This window comes from Acomys russatus, chromosome 1 (assembly GCF_903995435.1).
Source record: "Acomys russatus chromosome 1, mAcoRus1.1, whole genome shotgun sequence".
Classification (NCBI taxonomy): Eukaryota; Metazoa; Chordata; class Mammalia; order Rodentia; family Muridae; genus Acomys; species Acomys russatus.
In genome coordinates, this window is record NC_067137.1 from 80,074,591 (window position 1) to 80,095,752 (window position 21,162).

At 46.2% G+C, this 21,162-nt stretch overlaps 1 protein-coding gene across 1 annotated transcript in view; it reads right to left on the bottom strand.

The window, feature by feature from the left end:
* The window catches only part of Nin (ninein), a 103,425-nt gene that overhangs the window by 38,724 nt on the left and 43,539 nt on the right, over positions 1-21,162 (bottom strand). The window contains exons 6-13 of the mRNA XM_051147043.1: positions 12,404-12,443; positions 10,515-10,705; positions 6,213-6,359; positions 5,419-5,586; positions 4,831-4,967; positions 4,320-4,460; positions 3,871-4,045; positions 117-227 (exon numbers count right to left, since the gene is read on the bottom strand). Coding sequence (XP_051003000.1) covers positions 117-227; positions 3,871-4,045; positions 4,320-4,460; positions 4,831-4,967; positions 5,419-5,586; positions 6,213-6,359; positions 10,515-10,705; positions 12,404-12,443 — 1,110 coding nt within the window. The remainder of the gene's footprint in view (positions 1-116; positions 228-3,870; positions 4,046-4,319; positions 4,461-4,830; positions 4,968-5,418; positions 5,587-6,212; positions 6,360-10,514; positions 10,706-12,403; positions 12,444-21,162) is intronic.

The window sequence follows — 21,162 nt, forward strand, 5'->3', positions numbered from 1 at the left end:
TTCCTTTAGGTGCACAAACACTCCCTAATAAAAATGTTCTTGGCATTGGCTTCTGCTCCTTTGGGTGAGTGGCATTTTGGGCAACTCCCCAGGAAATCAGAAGTGGACAGATTTACCTTGTCCGCTAACACATTTTCCAAATTGCGCTGAAGTTTGTTTGTCAGGCTCTCATACTCTGCCAACTTCTCCGCATTTTCCAGAAGCTCATTTTCCAGGCGGTTGTTTTCCTTGGGAAAGTTGGGAAAATAAACATGGCACAAGTCAGAAATCAGAAAACTGTGTTGTCATTTTATATTAAGTGTAAGCCAGGATTTGGGATTAAGAAACCCGTCTAACCAGTGGTGGTGGCACAGGCCTGTCTGTAATCCCAGCTCTTGGGGAGGCAAAGGCAGGCAGATCTCTGTGAGTTCGAGGCCAGCCTGGTCTACAAAGTGAGTCCAGATAGCCAAGGCTACACAGAGAAACCCTATCTCAAACAAATAAACAAACAAACACCAAAAAAACCAACCAAGCAACAACAGCAACAAAAATCTATCATGAAAGCTAGAGGAAAAACTGGAAAATAAATAATTATTAAAAGGTTAACACCTAGCTTATGATCCAAAAGTCTGCCTTTAAAAAGAACCTTATACAGGCTAGAGAGATTGCTCAGTGGTTAAGAGCCCTGGCTGCTCTTCCAAAGGACCCAGGTTCAATTCCCAGCACCCACGTGGCAGCTTACAACTGTCTGTAATTGCAGTTTCAGGGCTTCTGACACCCTTACACAGACATATATGCAGGTAAAACACTAATGCACATAAAATAAAAATAAATTATAAAGCAATGAAAACCATATAAAATTGTGCTGTTCCATATCTTAGCTACTAACAGGCCCATGTGGATACTGAGTACTGAAATACATCTAGAATCAATGGAGATATACACTGTCAGAGGAAAACACACACAGGATTGCACAGAATAAGTTACAAATGTAGGACACAGCACAGAGTAATCTGTGCTCACTGGTCCCATTTCAAAACGATAGTGCCTTGTAAATGCTGAATTAAGTGACTCAAAATTAATTCCACTTTTAACATGAATATATTTTTAATATGAAATTTTTAGTTTGATAGCAATACATTATTTTTTAAGTACATATCTGGCATTATTTTACTTGTACACAGCACTACATTGGAGTATTTGAAATGACATTCTTAATGACCATGTATTGTTGAATGTAAAAAATCTGGTTATAAAATACCATTTCTAGGGTTGGCAAGAGGTGGCTCAGAGGGTAAAGGCACTCGCCACCAAGCCTGACATGCCTCCTCAGGACCCACATGGAGGCAGGTGAGAACTGACTCCTGAAAGTTGTCCTCTGACCTTCACAAGCTCAGATCAGCGTGGGCCCCAACAAACTAATATTAAAAGCAAAAAAGAAAGAAAGAAGGGAGAAAGAAGAAAGAGAGAGAAAGGCCTTGTCTAGCTATAGCAAGAGACTCAGAAGAACTAAAAAAAAAGGGGGGTAAATCTAAAACCAATTTTAATTCATGGGCATAAAAAAAAATTCATGGGCATTACAGCTTATAGTTAATTTATAAATAATTTTGTTTAAGAAAATAGAAGTTATACATAAGTAGTTCATAATTTATATGTATAAACTAATATCATACACCAACTGAAACTCACAAATTTTTTTCCATTAAAAAGAAAAAAATCTTTGACAGTACTCCAGAAAGATTTCACCCACATTTGTTTAAAAAAAAAAAAATCATAGAGACTTGCCATTTGACATTTTCTTTCTTCTCCAGTGTTATGGGCTGATTGGAAGAATGCTATGCTATTTTCAAACTACATTTTGCCAAAAGAATAGAGAGCCAGTATGTTTTAAATGTATTCTAGTTCACACTCTCACATAGCAATATGGTGTTAGGGAAAAAAAAAATGTACTTAAAGCTTTAAAAAAAACCACTACCTTTGCCTATAACACCAACTTTATTACTTTTGTCTCTAGAATATCCACACTTGGATGCTGAACCTGTAGGCACAAACCCTACATTCCAGACACATGCTGCTGCTCTGGAAACCAGATCAGGTAGTGCTCCCGAGCACAGGGGACAGACAATGTGGCCTGCTGGAGATAGGCCAGGCTACAGCAGTAAAGGACGTGTAACGGGCACAGAAAGCTGATATGGCCTGTGGAGTCGGAGGCATGGCAAAAGGAGCATGGCAGAGAAACAGGGGGCTCATGGGAGGTGCAGTGGGAGGGGCAAGCCACTGGGAGGGGCTGACAGGAACTGAGGTGAGAGCAAAGATTCTCAACCTGTAGGTTGCCACCCTTTGGGATTTGAATGACCCAGGTCACCTAAGACCATTGGAAAACACAGATATTTCACATTACAATTTGTAACAGTAGCAAAAAATTACAGTTATGACGTGGCGAGGAAAATAACTATGGTTATTATAACACAAGGAACTGTACCAAAGGGTCACAGCATCAGGAAGGTTGAGAACCACTGGGTAGACAAATGAGGCTGAGCACCCTGGCAGTGCCCTTGATGGCTAGTATTCTATATGCCCCACAGTGTGCCCTTTTGTCCACACATCTTTACTTGCAAATGTTCATCACGCTGAGGCACTGGTCTGGCTCAAGGCCTTTGGCTTCTGCTACCCCGTCAATACTGGATCCTCACCAGGACTCCTCCCAGATAGCCTGCTGTTGGCCCGTGTCATGGAGATCCTGCAGCTTTGGATCTACAGGACTGGCCCCTTCACTTGCTCCAGCAGGTCATAGATGGGGTAGGTGATGGCTGAGGGCCTGGTCCAGCTTTCCTGTCTCACCCCCTTGGGGCCAGCTCACCTGTGCCTTCACTTTCATGGCCAGCTCTGCTCTACTACCCAGGCAAGGGGCAGGGCCCACCCTCTCAAGTAGCACTCTATGTTTAAACCAAATACCAGTATGTTCGCACCTATCTTTAGTAAGTTCACTCTAATGGACACATGCAGGAAAGGACTATTAAGGACACATGTTAATCAGCCGAGGGGGCCACGGTGAGTGTTGGGCCTAATGAGAGGCTGGGGAAATGCAGAGGAAAGGCTGTATCTAAGAGGTGCCTTATGACTCAAAGTGTCGTTAAGGAGTGGGGACGGCTGGGAATGTTAGCTTCTGGAACTTACGGCTAGTGCTGCTGATTAGAAGGAGAATTCAGGAGACAGCAGAAATTGGCCATTGCCTTGGACTTTTCTCAGGTGTTGTGTGGACCTGAGGGGGCATCTCATAATAGCAAACGCCTCCCCTGTGCCTGCTGGTCTGCAGACACCTTACTTGTGCCATCTGATATGAGAACCACACCAAGGTAAGGCATAAGAGCTACCGTCTGTTCATTAGGAAACGGGCTTGAGTAACTTCATCAAGGCTTTCCTGTAGTCAGTGGGCCCCAGAGGCCCAGTACCACGTTATCTGGAATGAGAGTCCAGAAAAGAGAAGATTGGCTTCCTCCACTGAGGCAGAGGGAGGGAGGGAGGGCTACAAGAGGGAAGTTATGCTCAGAGGCCCAGAGGATGAGAAAAGAGGGCCAGTAGGAAAAGGAAGCCAAGCATAAGGACAAGCCTAGGAAGCAGCTCTGGGATTGAGGATGTCAGCCAAGCCCCACCCAGTCCTGAGGAGCAAAGACTGCTGGGAAGAACAGGCTCTCCTCATCAACACGATCCACACACCAGACTCCGGGCCTCCTTTAGTCCAAAGGCTAGCAATGTCACCACCATGTCCAGGCCATGACCAGGGAGAGGCCTTGGGTTTAGCCCTATGCAGACTTGGGCCCTCAGGGAGCTAGCGTGTTCTGTGTGGATAACTAACATGGACCCAGGCCACAGAGCTAACAGGAAGATTACCTTCAGGGAGAGGGCGAGGCGGTCCCGGATGTAGTTCTCTTCTGTTTTGGCCTTTTCAATTTCCTGCTCGAGCTCTGCCCGCTGCTTGCTCACCTGCTGCAGGATCTGTTCCCTTTCTTGGCGGAGTTCGCTCTTTAAGGCTGCTATGCGCTCCTTGTATTCTTCATCCAGTTTCCTGGGAGGAAGGACAATAGGGAAACCAATAGCTGGCCTTTAGATCCCATGGAGGACAGTGTGTGGGCATTCCAAAACTGGAGACATAAACATAGATTCAGAAAACACACTGAGAGGATGCCTCAAAGTTTCCTGCCTTCCTGGTGGCCTGGCTATCCCTAGATCTCTGCAGTCAGCTCTGTTTGCCCCCTGCCCTGAGCGTGGGATAGGGGGAAGGGGTAGAGGGGAGAAGCAGGGATTGGGAGGCACAGGGAACCTCGGCCTTCCAGCCTCACCTGAGGTTGTACGCATTCCTCTGCTCAATGGCCGCATGGTGATCATCCACCTCCGAAGCCATCAGAGACTTTAGCTTTTCCGCTTTGTCCAGGTCCAACCGTAGCTTCTCTTTTTCTCTGACCACTTGGTCAACTCGTCCCCTGCAATTGGAAATAAAGGGAGGTAGTAGGAAGCTGTGACCAAGCAACCAAGAGACACCCCTCCCTTAAAAAAAAAAAACAAAACAAAAACAACAAAAAAAAAACCTCTCATCTGGCTTGCTTCAGTACAAACACAAAACCAAGACAACCAAAACCTTCCTCAAACAAAAAGGTCTTCCATGGTTCCCTTCAGACACTCTAGCCAATCAGAACCCTGCTGGCTTCCCTTCAGCTGAGGAGGGTTGCTGTTTTACAGTTGACATGAAGGTCGGCCACACTGGCCTGTGGATAGGAAGAGGTCCCCGGTGACGGTGATATTGGAGACAAGTTACAAAGGGAACGGACCAGGCAAACCTTCTGCTCAACTTACAACAAATGCCGGATCTCAGCCTTGAAGCTAGCCAGAGCTGCCTGGTGGATGCCATTCTTGGTAACCAAGAGTTCGTTTTCAAGAGCCAGCGTTAGCTCGGTCAGGTTGACATTTCCATCCAGGCTGAAATCCAAGGCCTGGGAATCAGAACACAACTCAGAGTCAAAACAAAGGACAGGCCCCAGCTTCAGAAAGCAGAAAGTGTGGAGAGAGACTACAGCCAGCCTAGAGTCTAAGCAGGGCCCTCCCCTCAGGAACAGCCTTTATCTAGAACTCTGTTTCTTAAGGAAATTATTCTTGGCTGCTTGTATCTTATGAAATCCCACCTGACATTGTAAACAAACACAGTGGTGTAGTCTCAAACTCTGCCACCCAAAGATGAGTTAAGAGCTTTTCCCACGTCAATAACTTGAGGCTAAGACATAGACATACTCAGCCACAGGCTTCTGGTTAAAGCAGGCAGGGAAAACACCTCTTATTTCTGAGATCTCGTGAACATTTTATGTCATTAAGAATAAATCAAGTCAAGTCAGCTTCAAAAGAGAAACTGACACCCCCTTGTGGGGATCTCCGTTCTAGCTGCCACACCTTCAGGATCTCCTGGCTGTTCTCAATGCCTTCTTCCTGCCAGGTATCCAGTATCCTCTCCACAGATGCGTGGCCCATCCCATCATCCAAGCAGGAGAAGACCCGGAAGCCAATGGTACTTGTCATTGCCGATGAGGTTGTGGTCCGCCGTCCACTCTCATCAAAAGACTGGAAGAGGAACGAGTCTTAAGTGAACTGAGTTGGACCTCAGGAAGTCAGCTAGATGCTGACCAAGACTGAAACTGCCCAGTCCTGGCCACAGAGAACAGAAGCTAATTTATACTGCTACGGGGAGAAAGCCATGCTATGCCTTTGACCTATGGTTCCTAGTGACACAAGCCTACAAGCTTATGAGAAACTGTTCTGGGAGAGTTTATCGCCACAGATGAGATGGCCCTCTAGTTGACACCAGGTTTCTTCTACCCCACACTGTCATCAAGGGGCATAATCAGTGGCCTGACACTCTGTAGCTCATGGTCATTTCTCAAACCATCCTTTCCTTACAATGGCTTTCATCCATTTTCTCATTCTCTGAATATGTTTTCTTCTTGGTATTATGCTTTAGACAACAGAGTAATTCATTTGGAATTACTAAGTGGGTTTTCAACACTTACTCTGAAAGACTATGTTCTGTTCACTCTTCTTTCCTAAGCTAGGGTCTCGCTTTGTAGCCAATGTGAACCTCCAGCTTGCATTGTTGCTCTTGCCTCTGCCCTCCCCCACCCAGTGCTGGGATGATAGGTGTGCCCGCCCTGCCCCCACCCCTACCCAGGCTCTGCACACTGATTTCTTACCTGCATAGAGAGATGCCGTTTTAGTTGTCTATAGGGAGTAGATGCTGATGGTGTGAGGGATTTCCCAGTCTTAAACAGACCATAGAAAAAGTCTTCGACACTCATTGTACCATCAGGGTCAAGACCGAGAAAGACCTCTTCCAGCGCCTACGAAAGAGCAAGCACGTGTTTTAAACACACACATGCTACATGCACAACACACCTCTGACCAGCAGAAATCCACGCCACTGTTGACTCTAAGACTCCAGAAATATAATTTTGTCTCTATTCTCTTTTACAAGAATTCCCCTCTCCAGAAATGATGACTTCCTCTCTCACTCAAATGAAATAAAACTCCATTCTAACTCCCCTGTACTGGGATGCAATCAGAGCAAGCAACTGTTTTCTTTTTCTTTCATTCATCCTTCCAGAAAAGGCAGTCTTAAATTTCTTAAGTATTATTATTATTAATTTTTTAAAAATTACTTAAAACATACAGCTTCTAATAATCTTAACAAAATGTGAGTTAGACATTCACCACGCCTTCAAAATGTGATGGTTCTAACTGGTATCTTGCTCAGACTGAGGTTTTCAAATTGGCACGTGTGATGGTTAGTGCTGTTAGCTTGACAGGATTCAGGACCACTGGAGGGGGTTATCTTGATTGCATTAATTGAATGGGAAGCTATACCCATGGTGGCTGGGATCCTGGATTGTCCAAGTGGAGGGAGTGAGCAGGGTGGCAGCACGCATTCACTCATTTCGGCTCCTGACTATGAGCGTGATAACCAGCTGATTCAAGTGTTTGCCTCTTTAACTGCCATGCCGTGATGGGCCGGGCAGGAATAGTGAAGCAGAATGAATCTGTGGCGGTGTGAATGAAAATAGCCACCATAGGCTCATATATTCCACAGTGGAAATGTTTGGGAAGGATTAGGAGGTGTGGCCTGGTGTGTCACTGGCGGTGGGCTTCAGGTTTCAGAAGCTCATGTCAGGCCCAGCTTTCCTTTCTCTCTCTTGCCTGCTGCTCAAAGATCAGGATGTAAGCTCTTAGCTACTGCTCCAGCACCATGCTGCCTGCCTGCAGCCATGCTCCCTGTCATGATGATCATGGAGATCATGAACTAACCCTCTGAGGCTGTAAACAAGCCCCCAATTAAATGCTTCTCCTAGAAGTTGCCGTGGTCATGGTGCTTTGTCATGGCAATAGAGCAGGGACTAAGATAAAACTCTTTCTCCCTTGTCAGGGCATTTTTATTGCAGCAACGAGAAAAGAAACTCAAACTCAAACAGCATGCTAGCACGGCAAAGTTGGTCTGGGACAGACTGCAGTGATGTTTCTTGGAACATGTTGAAGTTGTGTTTTAATGTGTTAGGCCAGGAAAGACAAGCCTGGGTGAAAATGATCTTGTGTGTGTGTGCAAGAGGAGGATCTAAAGATACAGAAAGACGGGGCAATTTTGACTCTCCACTTCGCACTCTCTGACGGTCATCCTATAATTTTCATCATATAACAGAAAACAGGGAGACTGGGCTACAGCCCATGTGGAGACTTGACAGAGAGATGGCTTGTTCCCCAATCCCACAGAAATGGGAAAGGGAGGCGGAGTAGCATGAATCACAGAAGCCACAGACAAGAGGCAAAGCATAGACCTCCTACCAGGACTCTTCCCTCTATGTGATAGAAGTTTCTTGTGACCAGGCCTTCAAGAACGGAACAGAAATCATGCGGAGATCTCGTAATATGCACTACTGTAGCAAACTTAGGGAGCAGGCTGGGACTGCATTGCAAACAAGCTTGGGCCACAGAGAAGTGAGGCAGAAGAGTAACATATTTTATCTTGTGTTTTTTTCCCAGTCCACAGGGAGCATATGTTCCTCTTGGGAGAGGATTCTGAGGCAAGGAAACTTCTCTAGAAGTTGGAAATCTGGGGAGGAAACAACAGGTTCCGACAGAATCCTGTGAACAGTGTGGCATCTGGGACAAGATGCTGAGGTTCCCAAAAGCCTTTGACTTTTCTGTTTCAGTCTCACCAAAAGAACTACATCCTAGAGGAAGTGGCTTTCAGAACCATCCAACTGGAAGTGTCCATGAAATCCAGACATACCAATGGATTATATCTATACTGCTTGGCCTTAACCAAATCAGCATAGTCTCCATGTGGCCTGAAGACCCATCACTTAATCCATTCAAATTGCAGGATTAGTAGACTCTCGCCAGTTATTTTAAGTCAGAGCTCAGGATATAAGAAGTGGCGGGGTGGGGGGTGGGTTGGAGGAATGTGACTTTACAAAGGGCTGGGTGGTCAGGACTGGGCTCAAGAGAATGCAGGTTACCTCAACAGTTGAAGCACCTGCCCTCTTTGGGAACAGGAGCCTCACCTAGACCAAAAACATTTTAATGTCCCACACTGGCAGGTATGTGGGTAGCTGACTTCCCAGTGTGTAGGGAAGGAAACCTGCACTGTAACAGGGTTCAGGAACTGCAACAGCCGCGGTGACCGGAAAGGTGATGGGAGGGGCTGAGGCATGGGGGCTTCAGGCACCAGAAAACAAGGGGTGAAGGATGGCGCTAGCCGCCTATGGTCTCTGGAGGAGATGGCTGTGGCTTGCTATTACATAATATTTAGGGAAAATTTCCAATTTCAGAGAGTGTGCCTCAAAGTCCAATTTTTAAAAAAATACTGAACAGGCCAAAGAAAGCCATCCCAGGGTTTAATGCCGCCTCGAGAGAGCTAACCTGACAGCCCTGCTTTCTTTATTGTCCTCACTTCCAGGGAGGGGTATGAACGACTGTCAGGAAGAGTGAAAACGGGGAGCAGCAGAGATCTCACTGGCTGCCTCTGCAAAAGACTGACAGAGGTCAAACTGCTTTCGGGGTAAAACTCCAGGACCTCGAGTCCTCCGTTAATCACACGAGCTTGAACTCAGCTCCTCAGAGCTAGAGGACATGAAGTGCAGGACATCTCCCCACTCCGCCTGCTCAGAGGGGTGGAGACGCAAAGCCAAGAGCTTGCTGGGTGAGCAATGCCTGCCTAATTCGCATAGCACAGGGAAAGAACTGAATGTGCTCCTGTGTCGTCGCAGGCTTTAGGAGCTCCCTGCAGAAGAAAAGGAAGCCAGCTCCCTGAGCGTAGTTGCAGTTTATGCCCCAGGAATTGTTCTCAGATCAGTAACTCAAATTTGTACAATGCTTCTTGGAAAAAGACAAAAACAAAACAAAACAAAACAAACAAACAAAAACAACCTAAGGCTCCTGGTACTGTATTGGTTCAGAAATTAGGACAATTAGTTTAATGTTATGGTTCAATAACCACTGTTGAAAAACAAAATGAACACTGAGATATTACAAAGGTTGCCAGAGGGTTTATATAATGGACACATCATATGAGAAAAAGAAAAGTTAAAAACTCAATTTTTCTGCAACTCAGCCTACTTGGCAGTGTTAAGGGTCTGTCTCTTTCTTGGTTAGAAATATGGCAACCCTCTCCCTCCGCCACCCCAACCCTCCCATCCCCTCCCCCACCAGGAAGAGCCAGCATGGTGTCAAATATCATTATAGTTAGGACTCTGGAGCAAAGGCTGTGTTCCTAACCTCTAGCTCCCCCTAGTCTCTCTTTGTAGCTTTTTGAAAGACACGTCTCGGAATGAGAGGTTTTCCTGTGCTTCCCGGCTTCCCGACTATTCACATATTAACTCTGAGGATCTTCTCTTGGTTCTTCAGAAAAAAAGCAAAGCAGAACCTTACATCATAAATTCTGGAGGCTTCAAGACTCTCTGTGCTATCAACCCCATTTCCTCATGGCCAGGCTCCGGCTGTTCTATACAACCCAGGCTCTCCTCACAGGAGTCTGCAGACCTCAGACTGTGCCTGGTGAGGAGGAGGCAGCCTGTCCTGTGCACACTCAGTCTCCCTGAGGGCCCAGGGATGACACTGAGCTCTTCCCGAAACTGAAAACCCAGAGCCTGTGGCTCTCCTTAACTCTTCCTCCACAGTTCCTCACCTTTTACATTTTGGCTGATGTCTCTACAACTCTATCTGGCATGCTGGCTCTGCTGAACTTGCCTGCTCATCTCATATGGAGCAACATTACTTAACACAGAAGGCGGCCATACTGTGCATTCAGGAAGTTCAGCTATGTCAGTTTTTATTTCTGCCACACAACCTGACTTTCCCAAAGACAAAAATCTTGTAGAATGTCTATTCGGGGGAAAAAGGAAAGCTGTGTATCTACTATGGAAGCCACAGTACGGCTACTCCCAGCCTGTGGCCAGCCAAGCTCTTCTCATTACTCTCAAATCAGAACACAGCGCTGGGCTTACCGCTCTGTCCACGTTCTGTAAACCATACTGTTCGCAGATGGAAACCAGCTTCTTCCGGTTCAAGTGACCATCTCGAGTGATCCCCAGATCCTCACAGACCTCCTGGAGCTTCTCTTCTATCCAGTCTTGAGGAGGGCAAGGCCCACTATGTGAAGCATTCAGGTCATCTGGGTTCCAAAACCTTAGCTGGCCTACAACCAAAGCAAAACAGAGAGATGGTGCTGATTACAGAAAATGTACCCTTGGGAAGTAATCGTTTCAACTGCTCTTTTGTTTTTATTCTTTTGCATGTAAGAGTGATTTGCTTGCACATATGTCTGTGCACTATGTGCACTACATGCATATAGTGCTTTGGTGGAACTAGAGTTACAGATAGTTGTAAGCTGCCATGTGGTACTGGGAATTGAACCTGAGTCCTCTGGAAGAGCAATTAGTCTTCTTCTTCTTCTTCTTTTTTTTTTTGGACAGGGTTTCTCTCTGTAGCCTTGGTTACCTTGGACTGACTTTGTAGACCAGGCTGGCCTCAAACTCAGAGATCTGCCTGCCTTTGCCTCCCAAGTGTTGAGATTAAAGATGTGCGCCATCATGCCCGGCAAAAAAAAAAAATGTTTTATATATATATAAAACACTATATGCATATAGTGCCTTGGTGGAACGAGAGTACAGTTATGAGATACATATATCCTGCAGCACCCAGTGTTCCCAGGCAGTCTCCTATCCAAGTACTAAGCAGGCCCAACCCTGCTTAGCTTCTGAGATCAGATGCGCTCGGGCACGTGCTACCACATCAGGGTGGCATGGTTGTGCACTTAGTACTCTTAGCTGCTAAGCGATCTCTCCAGACCCCAGATAAATACTGCATGAGACAACTATTAATGTTGACCCCACTTTGATTTCATACATTACTTCTGATGTAAACTGGAGACACTTTTTGCTTTGGAAAAATTACCCACGAGAAAGGAACATTAGCTCATATATACCACGTCAGATGCCTCAACCAAGGCTTCCAGAATGTTTCATTGCTGTTTTCTTTCTGGTCTAAGTATTAAAGCCTCTTTTCCTGGGAAGGAAACAATCATAGTGAGCCTCTCAAGGTTCATCTGTTTTCCAAATCCCAAGACTATAACTTTAAAGAATAGGTTGCAAACTACAAGTCTGTTATATCTGTAGATGAACGATAAGTTCTGATCAAAGACAGGGTCAAACTACTTATAGAAACACCAAGACTAGCCTGCATTAACCATCCTGCTTCTAAACTGCCGATGTAAATGTGTGATAGCCTGTGAAGTCATCACTTAGACACTCGATAATTATGGGCATGATTTTATGTACCTGGAAGAACCATGGAGAACTGAAAGGGGTACTTAGTGTCATTCCTGCTATTTATTGACAGAAATGAAACCAATTACTGTCCTGTTATTCCATGTTGGAGAGCCAGAGATTACATTGTTTTAATTAAACTTAACCACAGCTCATCTGGGGTTAAACAGGAAAGCAGGCTGAGGGCCTCGCAGCTGACCCACAGTGCCATCTGGTGGCTACAGGATTGTTGTGTTCAGCTCCCAGTGTATCTATAAAAACTGGACACTTGGAAAGGATGTAACGTAGTAGGTTACTACGGTTCACAGGTTTCTTTGGGAGTCTGCACAGAGAGCAACCAGTTTAAAGCAGGCTGCTACATATTAGCTGCCCTCTTTCCCACACTGTGAATAGCTAGGCTTTGAAGATGCTGAAGTGTCACTCCGAAACAATCTTTTTCTCTTTTTAGTGGTCCTAATGTCAGCACTCAGGTTGTTTGCAGGCAAGCAGCAGGTGCAGAGTGCCTTGGCTGTGGAGGCCGGAGCCTTCTGTCCTCAGCAGCCCTTCCCCACCCCACTGCTGTCTCTTACCTTCTGCTTCATACTCCTCACTGTGCTGAGTCTCCCAGCGCTAGAGAAGGCAAGAGACGATTAGTGTGCATTTGAACGCAGCTTTTCGACCAGACTACTCTCTAGCTCTCAAGTCGCCAGGTGTTAGTCATATGACTTTAGCTTTTGAATCAGTGCCGCTCTTTTCAGCTAACCAGACAACCAATCAAGAGCCTGAAACCTCTTGCAATAGATTGGTCTTTGCTGACTTCACCAGCACAAAGGGCTGTTTTGCATGTCACTAGGGATTGGTTTTGTCATATTCTCTCTCTCTCTCTCTCTCTCTCTCTCTCTCTCTCTCTCTCTCTCTCTCTTTCTTTCTTTTGGTTTTTCGAGACAGGGTTTCTCTGTATAGCCTTGGCTATCCTGGACTTGCTTTGTAGCCCAGGCTGGCCTTGAACTCACGGAGATCTGCCTGCCTCTGCCTCCAAGTGCTGCGATTAGAGGCATGTGCCACCACGTTCCACTTTGTCTTGTCATTTTCAAGGTTACTAATTCAACAACAGAACCTATCACAACCCATTAAACCAGCCCCTAAAGGACATTCAGAGTTCACCAACCAGCAAATGTTGATCCACATTTATAAATCTGTTCTTCAGTAAGTGTGTACTGAGTGTTCACCTTCCTGCTACATTGTGGGAACACGCACAAGAGCAGCATACGCATATTTCTAGTCTGAGAAAGTACAGATGTGAAAGAGGGAGAAAGATTGTAAGGGCCAGAGCATCCGGGACTTCGCTGTGAGAGTGTTCTAGTCAGGTCAGAAGCGCCACCCAGAGGGTCTCACCAACATGACCACTCAAACATGAGCTGCGCGAGGAGGACACTACGGGACACGCCAATGTGGGTGGGGCCTCAAGCCTACACGAAGAACCACAGGCAACTAGGGAATGCTGAGAGCAGAAGAGCGAGGCTTCCTCAGGGAAGAGGCCACCAAATGGTCGGCCCTGGAATCACACATACGAGTAACATTATATAGCCTGAGCAGCTTATATTTAGGAATATCTATGTATATACATCCACGTATGCATGTAAAAAAGGAGACTACAAATTTGAAAGAGAGCAAGGAAGGGTAGATGGGAGGGGCTTGGAGCAAGTAAAGGGAAAAGAGAAATGTAATTACATTATAAGGTCAAAAAAGGTACAGGTGCTAACAAAGACACAGGGACCAGAAAAGGAGGAAGTCAGATACGATGGCTCCTGGGTAAGACACATCAGACTTGGAAGAAGAGTGTGACTTCCTAAAAGCAGCAATGGCTAAACTGAGTGTCATCTGAACTATGGAGAGCAAAGTGGACACAAAGCTCTTAATATTTGCTACAGTATGAACGCGTCTGGTGTGCCCGTCCCTGAGAGCAAACACAGATACAGTCCGCACAGTCAGACCAGAAAGCTGAACTCAACACATTCTGTACTGGTAGTAAGGTACATTGACCAAGATGGAATCTGTTTGAACTTGAGCCCTTATCATGGTAAGTTTGTAGTGGGTCTCCTCCATGATCAGAGCATGTGGGGTTTGCACCGGTAACCAGTCCCTTATCATAAGCCAGGAACGAATCCAACCTTTGCTCCACTGGCCGAGTTCTATATCAGCCCTCCTTGGATCGGTTATAACACGTAAGGACTCAGTAGCTTTGGCTCTCCTGCCAATGGCTTGGACCTCTTGGGCAAGCTCTCTGCTGCTCCCATCCCACGGGGAGGTCCCAAACCAGTGGAGGAAGTCCTAGTGAGAAAAGAGGACTCTTCTTTTCAGAACTAGGCCACTGTCTTAGCAAACATAAAACTCTAATCCACATATGTGTTGGCCCTTGCTTATACATACTAGCACTCAGGAGGCAGACAGAAGGGGCGTGGGGTTTGGGGTCAGCCTGGGCTTCATAACAGCCACAGGTAAAGTGAATTATTTGAGAACAGCGAGAGGGGCAAATAACATATATTGCCATGACATATATGAATGCAATCCATTTCTTTGTAGTAAATAAATAAAAAATAATAAAGTGTTAAAAGGGAGAAGAAAAACCAGATATAATTTTATGAATAAAGTTGCCTTTTATACTAAATAACCAGCCCAGTCTCTGGGATGGCTGAACTGTATAATGCCAGTTGATTTCTTAGACTCCTGAAATAAACACAGCAGGAAGATGGGCCTAATTAACTCCGGTCTGCAGAGCCTGGCTTCCTCACGGCAGATGGTGTGTCACTCAAAAATGCTTGCATCAAACACTGTCTTTCAGTAGTTTGCGATGACACGACTTAACATTCTTTCAGGCAGCCTTGGCCTGTCTACTCCATCCCCACACTCAGTCACTGCTTTGGTTACCTGACAGGAGCCAATGAAGGATGGAAGGGTTTGTTTCAGTTTACAGTTCTAGGGGACATAGTCCATTGTGGAAGAGCAGGTGTGACACAGGAGCAGGAGACAGCTAGATGCACTGTGTCCCGTCAGGAAGCAGAGAGCAATGGCTATGTCTGTTCCTGCTGGCGTTCTCCTTTTTGGTCAGTCTAGGACTCCAGCCCATGGGCTGGTACTGCCCACAGTTAACATGGGTCCTCCACTTAATTAACCTGATCGAGGTAATTCCTCGCTGGCGTGCCCATCCAGTCGACAATATTAACCATTACGTTCACGGTAGTTATCTCTTCAACGGGAGCAATGTCTACTAAGATTCACAGTCCCTTACTCCATTGGGATCCTAAAGATGGCATGGACTCAGCTAAGTCTCAATATGGCTAAGTCAGCTGCAGCCCATTCAGATCACAACTGCAAGTGACTAATGGACAAGGTGTCAGTGGGACCGAACCACCAGGGCCCAGGTGACTTCCTCTTGTTACCTTGTGGTTACGACTCCATCATTTCACTTGCCCTCCACTTCTAGATGAAGATGGAGCTCTGAGCTGCCTTTGAGATGTGTGCGGTCTGGTGAAGCGGGGAGGGGGTGGAGGTCAACAGTCCTCCACAGAGCACCTCAATGACTGCTTCGGCTCAGAATTACACCACTGTTATATATGAAACTTTAAATCAGCAGAGGCCCGCTAATGAAAGCATCCGTGTGCTGGCAGATGGGGGAGAGTCACATGCTTACCCTGCTTTGGCATCTGAAATTACGCAAGTTCATTATTCTGCATCTCAGTACCCTAAGTCCACCTTATAACATAACAAATGGCGTTTATGACTTCAGAACCATTGGTCCAAGGGAAGGGAAGGAAACTGATAACACTGGGCCTTGGCAAGGACATAGCATCTTGGAACAAAAATGAAACAGTGACACACAACTTCAAAAAATTGTCTTTGGCAACAGTTCCTAAGGTGACGGGGTATGCGTGTTTTCTCACATTTGCTCATGTATTTCCCTGTGCACGTTAAAATGGTGAGCAAAGCATTCAAAGAACAAAGACACTCTCACCTAGTTTCTCACAGGTCTGCAGTCAGGGTAGCTGTGTGCATCACTGTCTGGGATCGCACCTGCCTGCTCACTCCTTTCTCCATCTCTCATCCCTAACTAATAGAAGGTCCAGCATGGAAGCTACTGCACAGATTTGGAGCTAGGCTGCCTGGTATGAATTCCAACTTACTTATGGGGTTAGCCTCATGGACGTGTCAACCTCTTTGGCATTAATTTATTTATCTGTAAAATGGGAAGGAAGCAGTGTGGATTTACTGAGAAATGGCAAAGTGCTTAACATTGTGCCTGGCACGTAAGCTCTATGAAGTCACGTTATTTTTGTGGGGGCACCTGTGTATGTACTACATATTAAATTTGTATTTGTGGAATTCTTTTCGCCTCTGGGTATGCCTCTGGAAGTATCTGTGCATTTTTTAAAGGTTTTTTTTTTTTTTAAATTTATTCCTGTATATCTGTGTTGGCTATAGGCATGTGCAGTTGGAAGGTGTCAGAGCTCCTGAAGTTAGTTACAGTTACAGTGTTGCAGTTAAAGTGTTACAGAGTTACAGTTACAGTGTTACAGAGTTACAGTATTACAGAGTTACAGTTACATTGTTACAGTTACAGTGTTACAGAGTCACAGTGACAGCCTGACATGGTGCTAGGAACTGAACTGACAGCGGGTTCCGGGTATTTCTCTGCAACAGGTTCTCTGGCCACTGAGTGCCAGCAGAGATGCAGGGAACACAGATGGCAGCTCACTCCTGCAGCGGCTTGCCGCACTGCACAAGGTCACAGCAGCTAAAACCAAGGGCTCATAATCGCCATTGCTAAACTGTTCATATTGAATTACCTAAGTATTTAAGTTATAGTTCCCATTCCAGCAAGACTGAAGTCTGGAGCAGGCCTATTCATGTGTGCATGGCAGCAGTGTTCAAGGATATTATTATTTTCATACTGAAAATGGCTTTATGTAGCAAAATAAAAATATTCACTCTTCAATCCAATAATTTTACTTGCTAAAGCAATTAAAAAAAAGAGGAAGAGAGAGCCATGTGCACAAATATGCATATTGTGGTGTTCTTAGAGCAATAAAGTGTTTAAAACAAATTAAATATTCAACAATGAGATATAAAGCACAATGATACGACATAACGTAGTCATTAAAAGTAATTTTAAAACCATGTAGGAAGACGGAAAAACATTTTAACAAATGTTAAATGAAAAAGCAAATGTGATCTGTGCTATGATTGCTGATGGCAACAAATATTTATACAACCAGAGACCAGAGGGAAATAGATAATAAGACATGTTTTAGTTGAGAGACTATAAGAGAACAATTTTTATTGTCTCCACTGTTATAAATGATCTTCTGCATTACGAGTAGACGCAACTCCATGATTGCTTTTGCCGCTGGCCTCCAGAGTCCTCGCTAACTTAACTGCAACAACTTGGGCTTCTCTCCCTTTGCTGTTACCTTCTGTAACAGACAGTGCTGGGTGCAGGCTTGGAGAGAAGCCAGTGTTGCTCAGGTGGGCAAATGCTACCGATGCCTCCTGAGCTCAGCGGACCATGGGACAATCAGAGACTCTTGGGTAAGCTCTGCTACGGAGACCGTAACCATCCCAAAGAGCAGTCAGTCCCTCAGATAGTCCAACACTGGGAACACCATGGACACAGCACTGGAGCTCACAGCACCTCTAACTATGCTCACAAGATCGGCTCCCACAAGACTAGCCTTGAGCCTTCAATAGTCTGTCATGGATGGAGGGGGCAGGGGATCACAAGGCCCCACCCTCCCTGAGACTTCACAGTTAATGGTTGCTGGGGGTGGGAAAGACATTTTCTTCAGTAGTATAGCCAGCTACTGGTCAGTTTTCCACTCTCCCATAAATCACTCCAACTATAAACAACCTGAATTAAACAGGAACTCACCAGAAAAGATGTGAAAGTAGAAGGGGCAGTATTGGGGATAGGAAGGGGTCGGCAGTGACTATAATAAAAACACATTGTACACGTATATGCAAATGTCTGAATGGAACCCATTATTATGTATGACATATGCTAGTAAAGGAGTAAAGGGTAGCCTAACACAGCTTTTAAACCCCAGGCATCACTTAGCAGATAATGGGCAGGCAGGGCTAGGGTTAAACAGCAGAGCTGAACTCTGGGGTGACAATCTCCCCAGCATTCTTCCATAAATTTTTGGCAAGAAACTCTGATGGAGCTGAGGCCACCCTGAGGGGGAGCAGAGAACTCATCCCAACTGGTCCATATATCATTTCAAGATCACCTCTGCCAGAGACTGGAGTCCCTGACCCCAACATGACAGGAGCTCCCCCTCTCCCTAGACTAGAGGAAGGGTCTGTCCCTTTAAGAGGGACGGAGCTACATAAAAGCTGGTTGTTATTAAATTGCAATTTCGGTGGAGGTGGAGTGGGTAAGGGAAGATTCAATTCATTTACACTTCATTTATTTTCATTCTTACAGCCCCGAGCCAGTGAATCCAATTAAAAAGCTGGGGGGAGGGGGCAGTTTAGGAGGTTGGGGGATGCGGGGGGGGGGGCAGTTTAGGAGGTTGGGGGATTAGATCATTCAGCTACTGAAAGAGCACCAATAAAAGGAGGCATCATTGTGGAACAGGGCCCTTTAATTGCTGAAAGTTACTCTCTTCTTCCGCCCCACCCCCCACCCCAGCCACCCCCAGTGCTGGCAAGTGGCCTCTAAAGGCAGGTCCATCTAGAGCATCTGAAAAGGGAACCACAAAGGCTGAGACACTGTCAGCACACTGAATTCACCAGAAGAGATAGCTACTCATCCCCGCAAAGCCATGGGTCAGTCCTCTGAGTGGGTGCTCCCATGTCCCCGGCAGGTGTCGGCGATCACTGAGTGAAGGGAAGGGAGGCAGCTCATATGCGCATCATTCTGAATGCCTCAGTCACTCAGGACGTGGGGAGGCAAAGCTGTGAGCAGATAAGAATCAGGCAGAGCCGGTGTTCTCTGCTCAGTCACCTCCTGTTACTGCTCAGGATCTTACTTCACCTGCCAAGTGGGGAAAGGACGCTACTGCTACCTGTGAGGTGTGAGGGTGCATTAGTTGACTACTGCTATGGCTTCTGCCAGAATAATGACATGGCCAGAGCTGAACCACTGGCGCTTGTGTCCCTTAGGGCCATGGGTACTTTGGCCAAGTCACTTAACCTGGGCATGCCTCAGTTTCCTCATGGTAAGTGCCTAGCAACTCTTTTCCATGAAGGCAGGCTTCACACCGGAAAGACCGGAAGTGCCAAGGACTAATTGCTGCTTGGGAGGGCCTACCTTTAACTAAATAGAGTATGTAGCTCTTAGTTACTCTCTCTGATGCTCGGATGCTCAAAACAGGATGAGGACAGAAAACTTAGCAGACAGTCCAATGTCCGCTTTAGGAATAACTCAGAACAGATGAGCAACTATAGCTCTGACAGTGAACTGGCTTGTTCAGCCCGCTCACAATGTATACATCTAACCCTCGGACCTTCCACTCCACTGAGGCCTCTGGACAGTACAATCTCGCAGGGGCTTTCCCCATGATTCCTTATTTATAGGGCAGACACAGAAGACAGGGTCAGAGGTTGTCTGGCCCCCAAATGGCTGCTGCAGAAAGTGGCCCTCACCATCCTCAGTTAGATAAAAGATGTCCTTGCAACTATCCCAAGGGCCACAGATCTTAATGTCACACTGGCCATTGTGGCCAGCTCGATTGCTTTACAGCTGGCTGAGGTACCCTACACACATCAGCCACACAGACTGCACCAATTTTAGGAATGCTTTCTTTGGAGGGGCACCTGCTTTGAGGAACTGCGGAGCAGATGGCCAGAGGCTCTTGGATCCCTGGCTTCTAGCCCCAACGTGTAGCCAGCATCTGCAGCCTTCGGACTATGTGGCCCCTGCCTACAATAGGCCAGCCAGTGCCTCCATTGGCCATCTGCTCCAGCTAAGACCTTTGCGCCCTACAGAATGTATGGCTAATTAAAATGATTATGGGTGTACACGAAGCTATTCTTCCGAGACAGAGGCTGCCGAGCTGATCTCGGCAACCTGGGAGACTGAAGCCTGTTAATTTTGAAAAGGGAAGGCTTTATAAGCCCCGAGGAAGAGCAATACAATTTCCTAGATTGACAAAGCTCTGCAAAAGGCTGAGCTCAAGTGTCTCTTTCAAAGGGGGGAGCATACTTAGCAAAGCATAGGGTGTCTGTGAGGTGAACCAGAAATCTGTTCAGGGAGCATGCATGTGACTGAAAGCACAGCATCCCTGGCGTGGTTGGCTGGGCTGCACTCTGAGCTAAGCACTGGAAGCTGAATGTGCATTGGGTGGGGGTCGAGGGGAGTAGTCTGGCTTTTGTTTCTGCAGGGACACACTTCCTGGGACTTGGGGGGGTCATTTCCCATCCGGCCACCGTGGAAGGCTAAGGCAGTGAGAGCCTGACAGCACCAGCTTCCAGCCTCTCTGGTTTTTTGAACTCAGGGAGGAGCTACAGGACCGGAATGCAAATTGGTGCCTTCATCTCTGAAGGCAATTAAATGCTGTAAGTAAGAGCCCGGGATCACGGGAATTAATGTACGGCTTTTTAATGCACGCACATGCACATGAATGCTAGCACAGCGCCAAAAAGCCTTCCAGGGCTGCCAATGCAAAGGCATGCTCAATGTCAGCCTCCTCCTTTATCAAGATTGGGGGTTACTGGATTTTAAAGGCGGAAAGCCTTCCACATCTTTTGGAGGTACGTTAGATTGAATCTAAATTTAGATCAACACTGCGGTCTGAGACAGGGTCTCATTAGGTAGAATGGACAGTTTTTACACATTTAGTCCTTACACTTGCTGAGTGGGTAGTAAGCAAGACTCTTTGTCTATGGAATATACATCTCTCAACAGTTTGGTTGGGAAGGGGCAGTATTGTCATTAGACCTTGAATCATCATTAGACCAATTTTGATTTGCTGTCTGTGCATCGGGTGTTTTGCTTGCATGTATGTTTGTGTGAGGGTGTCAGAACCACTCGAACTGGAGTCACAGGCAGTTGTGAGCTGCCACATGGTTGCTGGAAATTGAACCCAGGTTGTCTGAAAGAGCAGCCAGTGTGTATAAACCACTGAGCCACCTCTCCAGTCCCCAGAGATAGGACTTTAAGGGACACCATCTTGGTGTGGTTCAGGAAGACTAACCAGGGCACCAGGGTGTGCAGGCTGTGTAAGAACAACAGTCATCTTGTTAGCTTTGAAGAGGCTTCCAAGGTCAGAGGTCACATTCAAGGGATCTACAATCCCATATGGGAGAGAGTAGCCACATGATCTAACAAGACAGAAAATACATAAAGGGA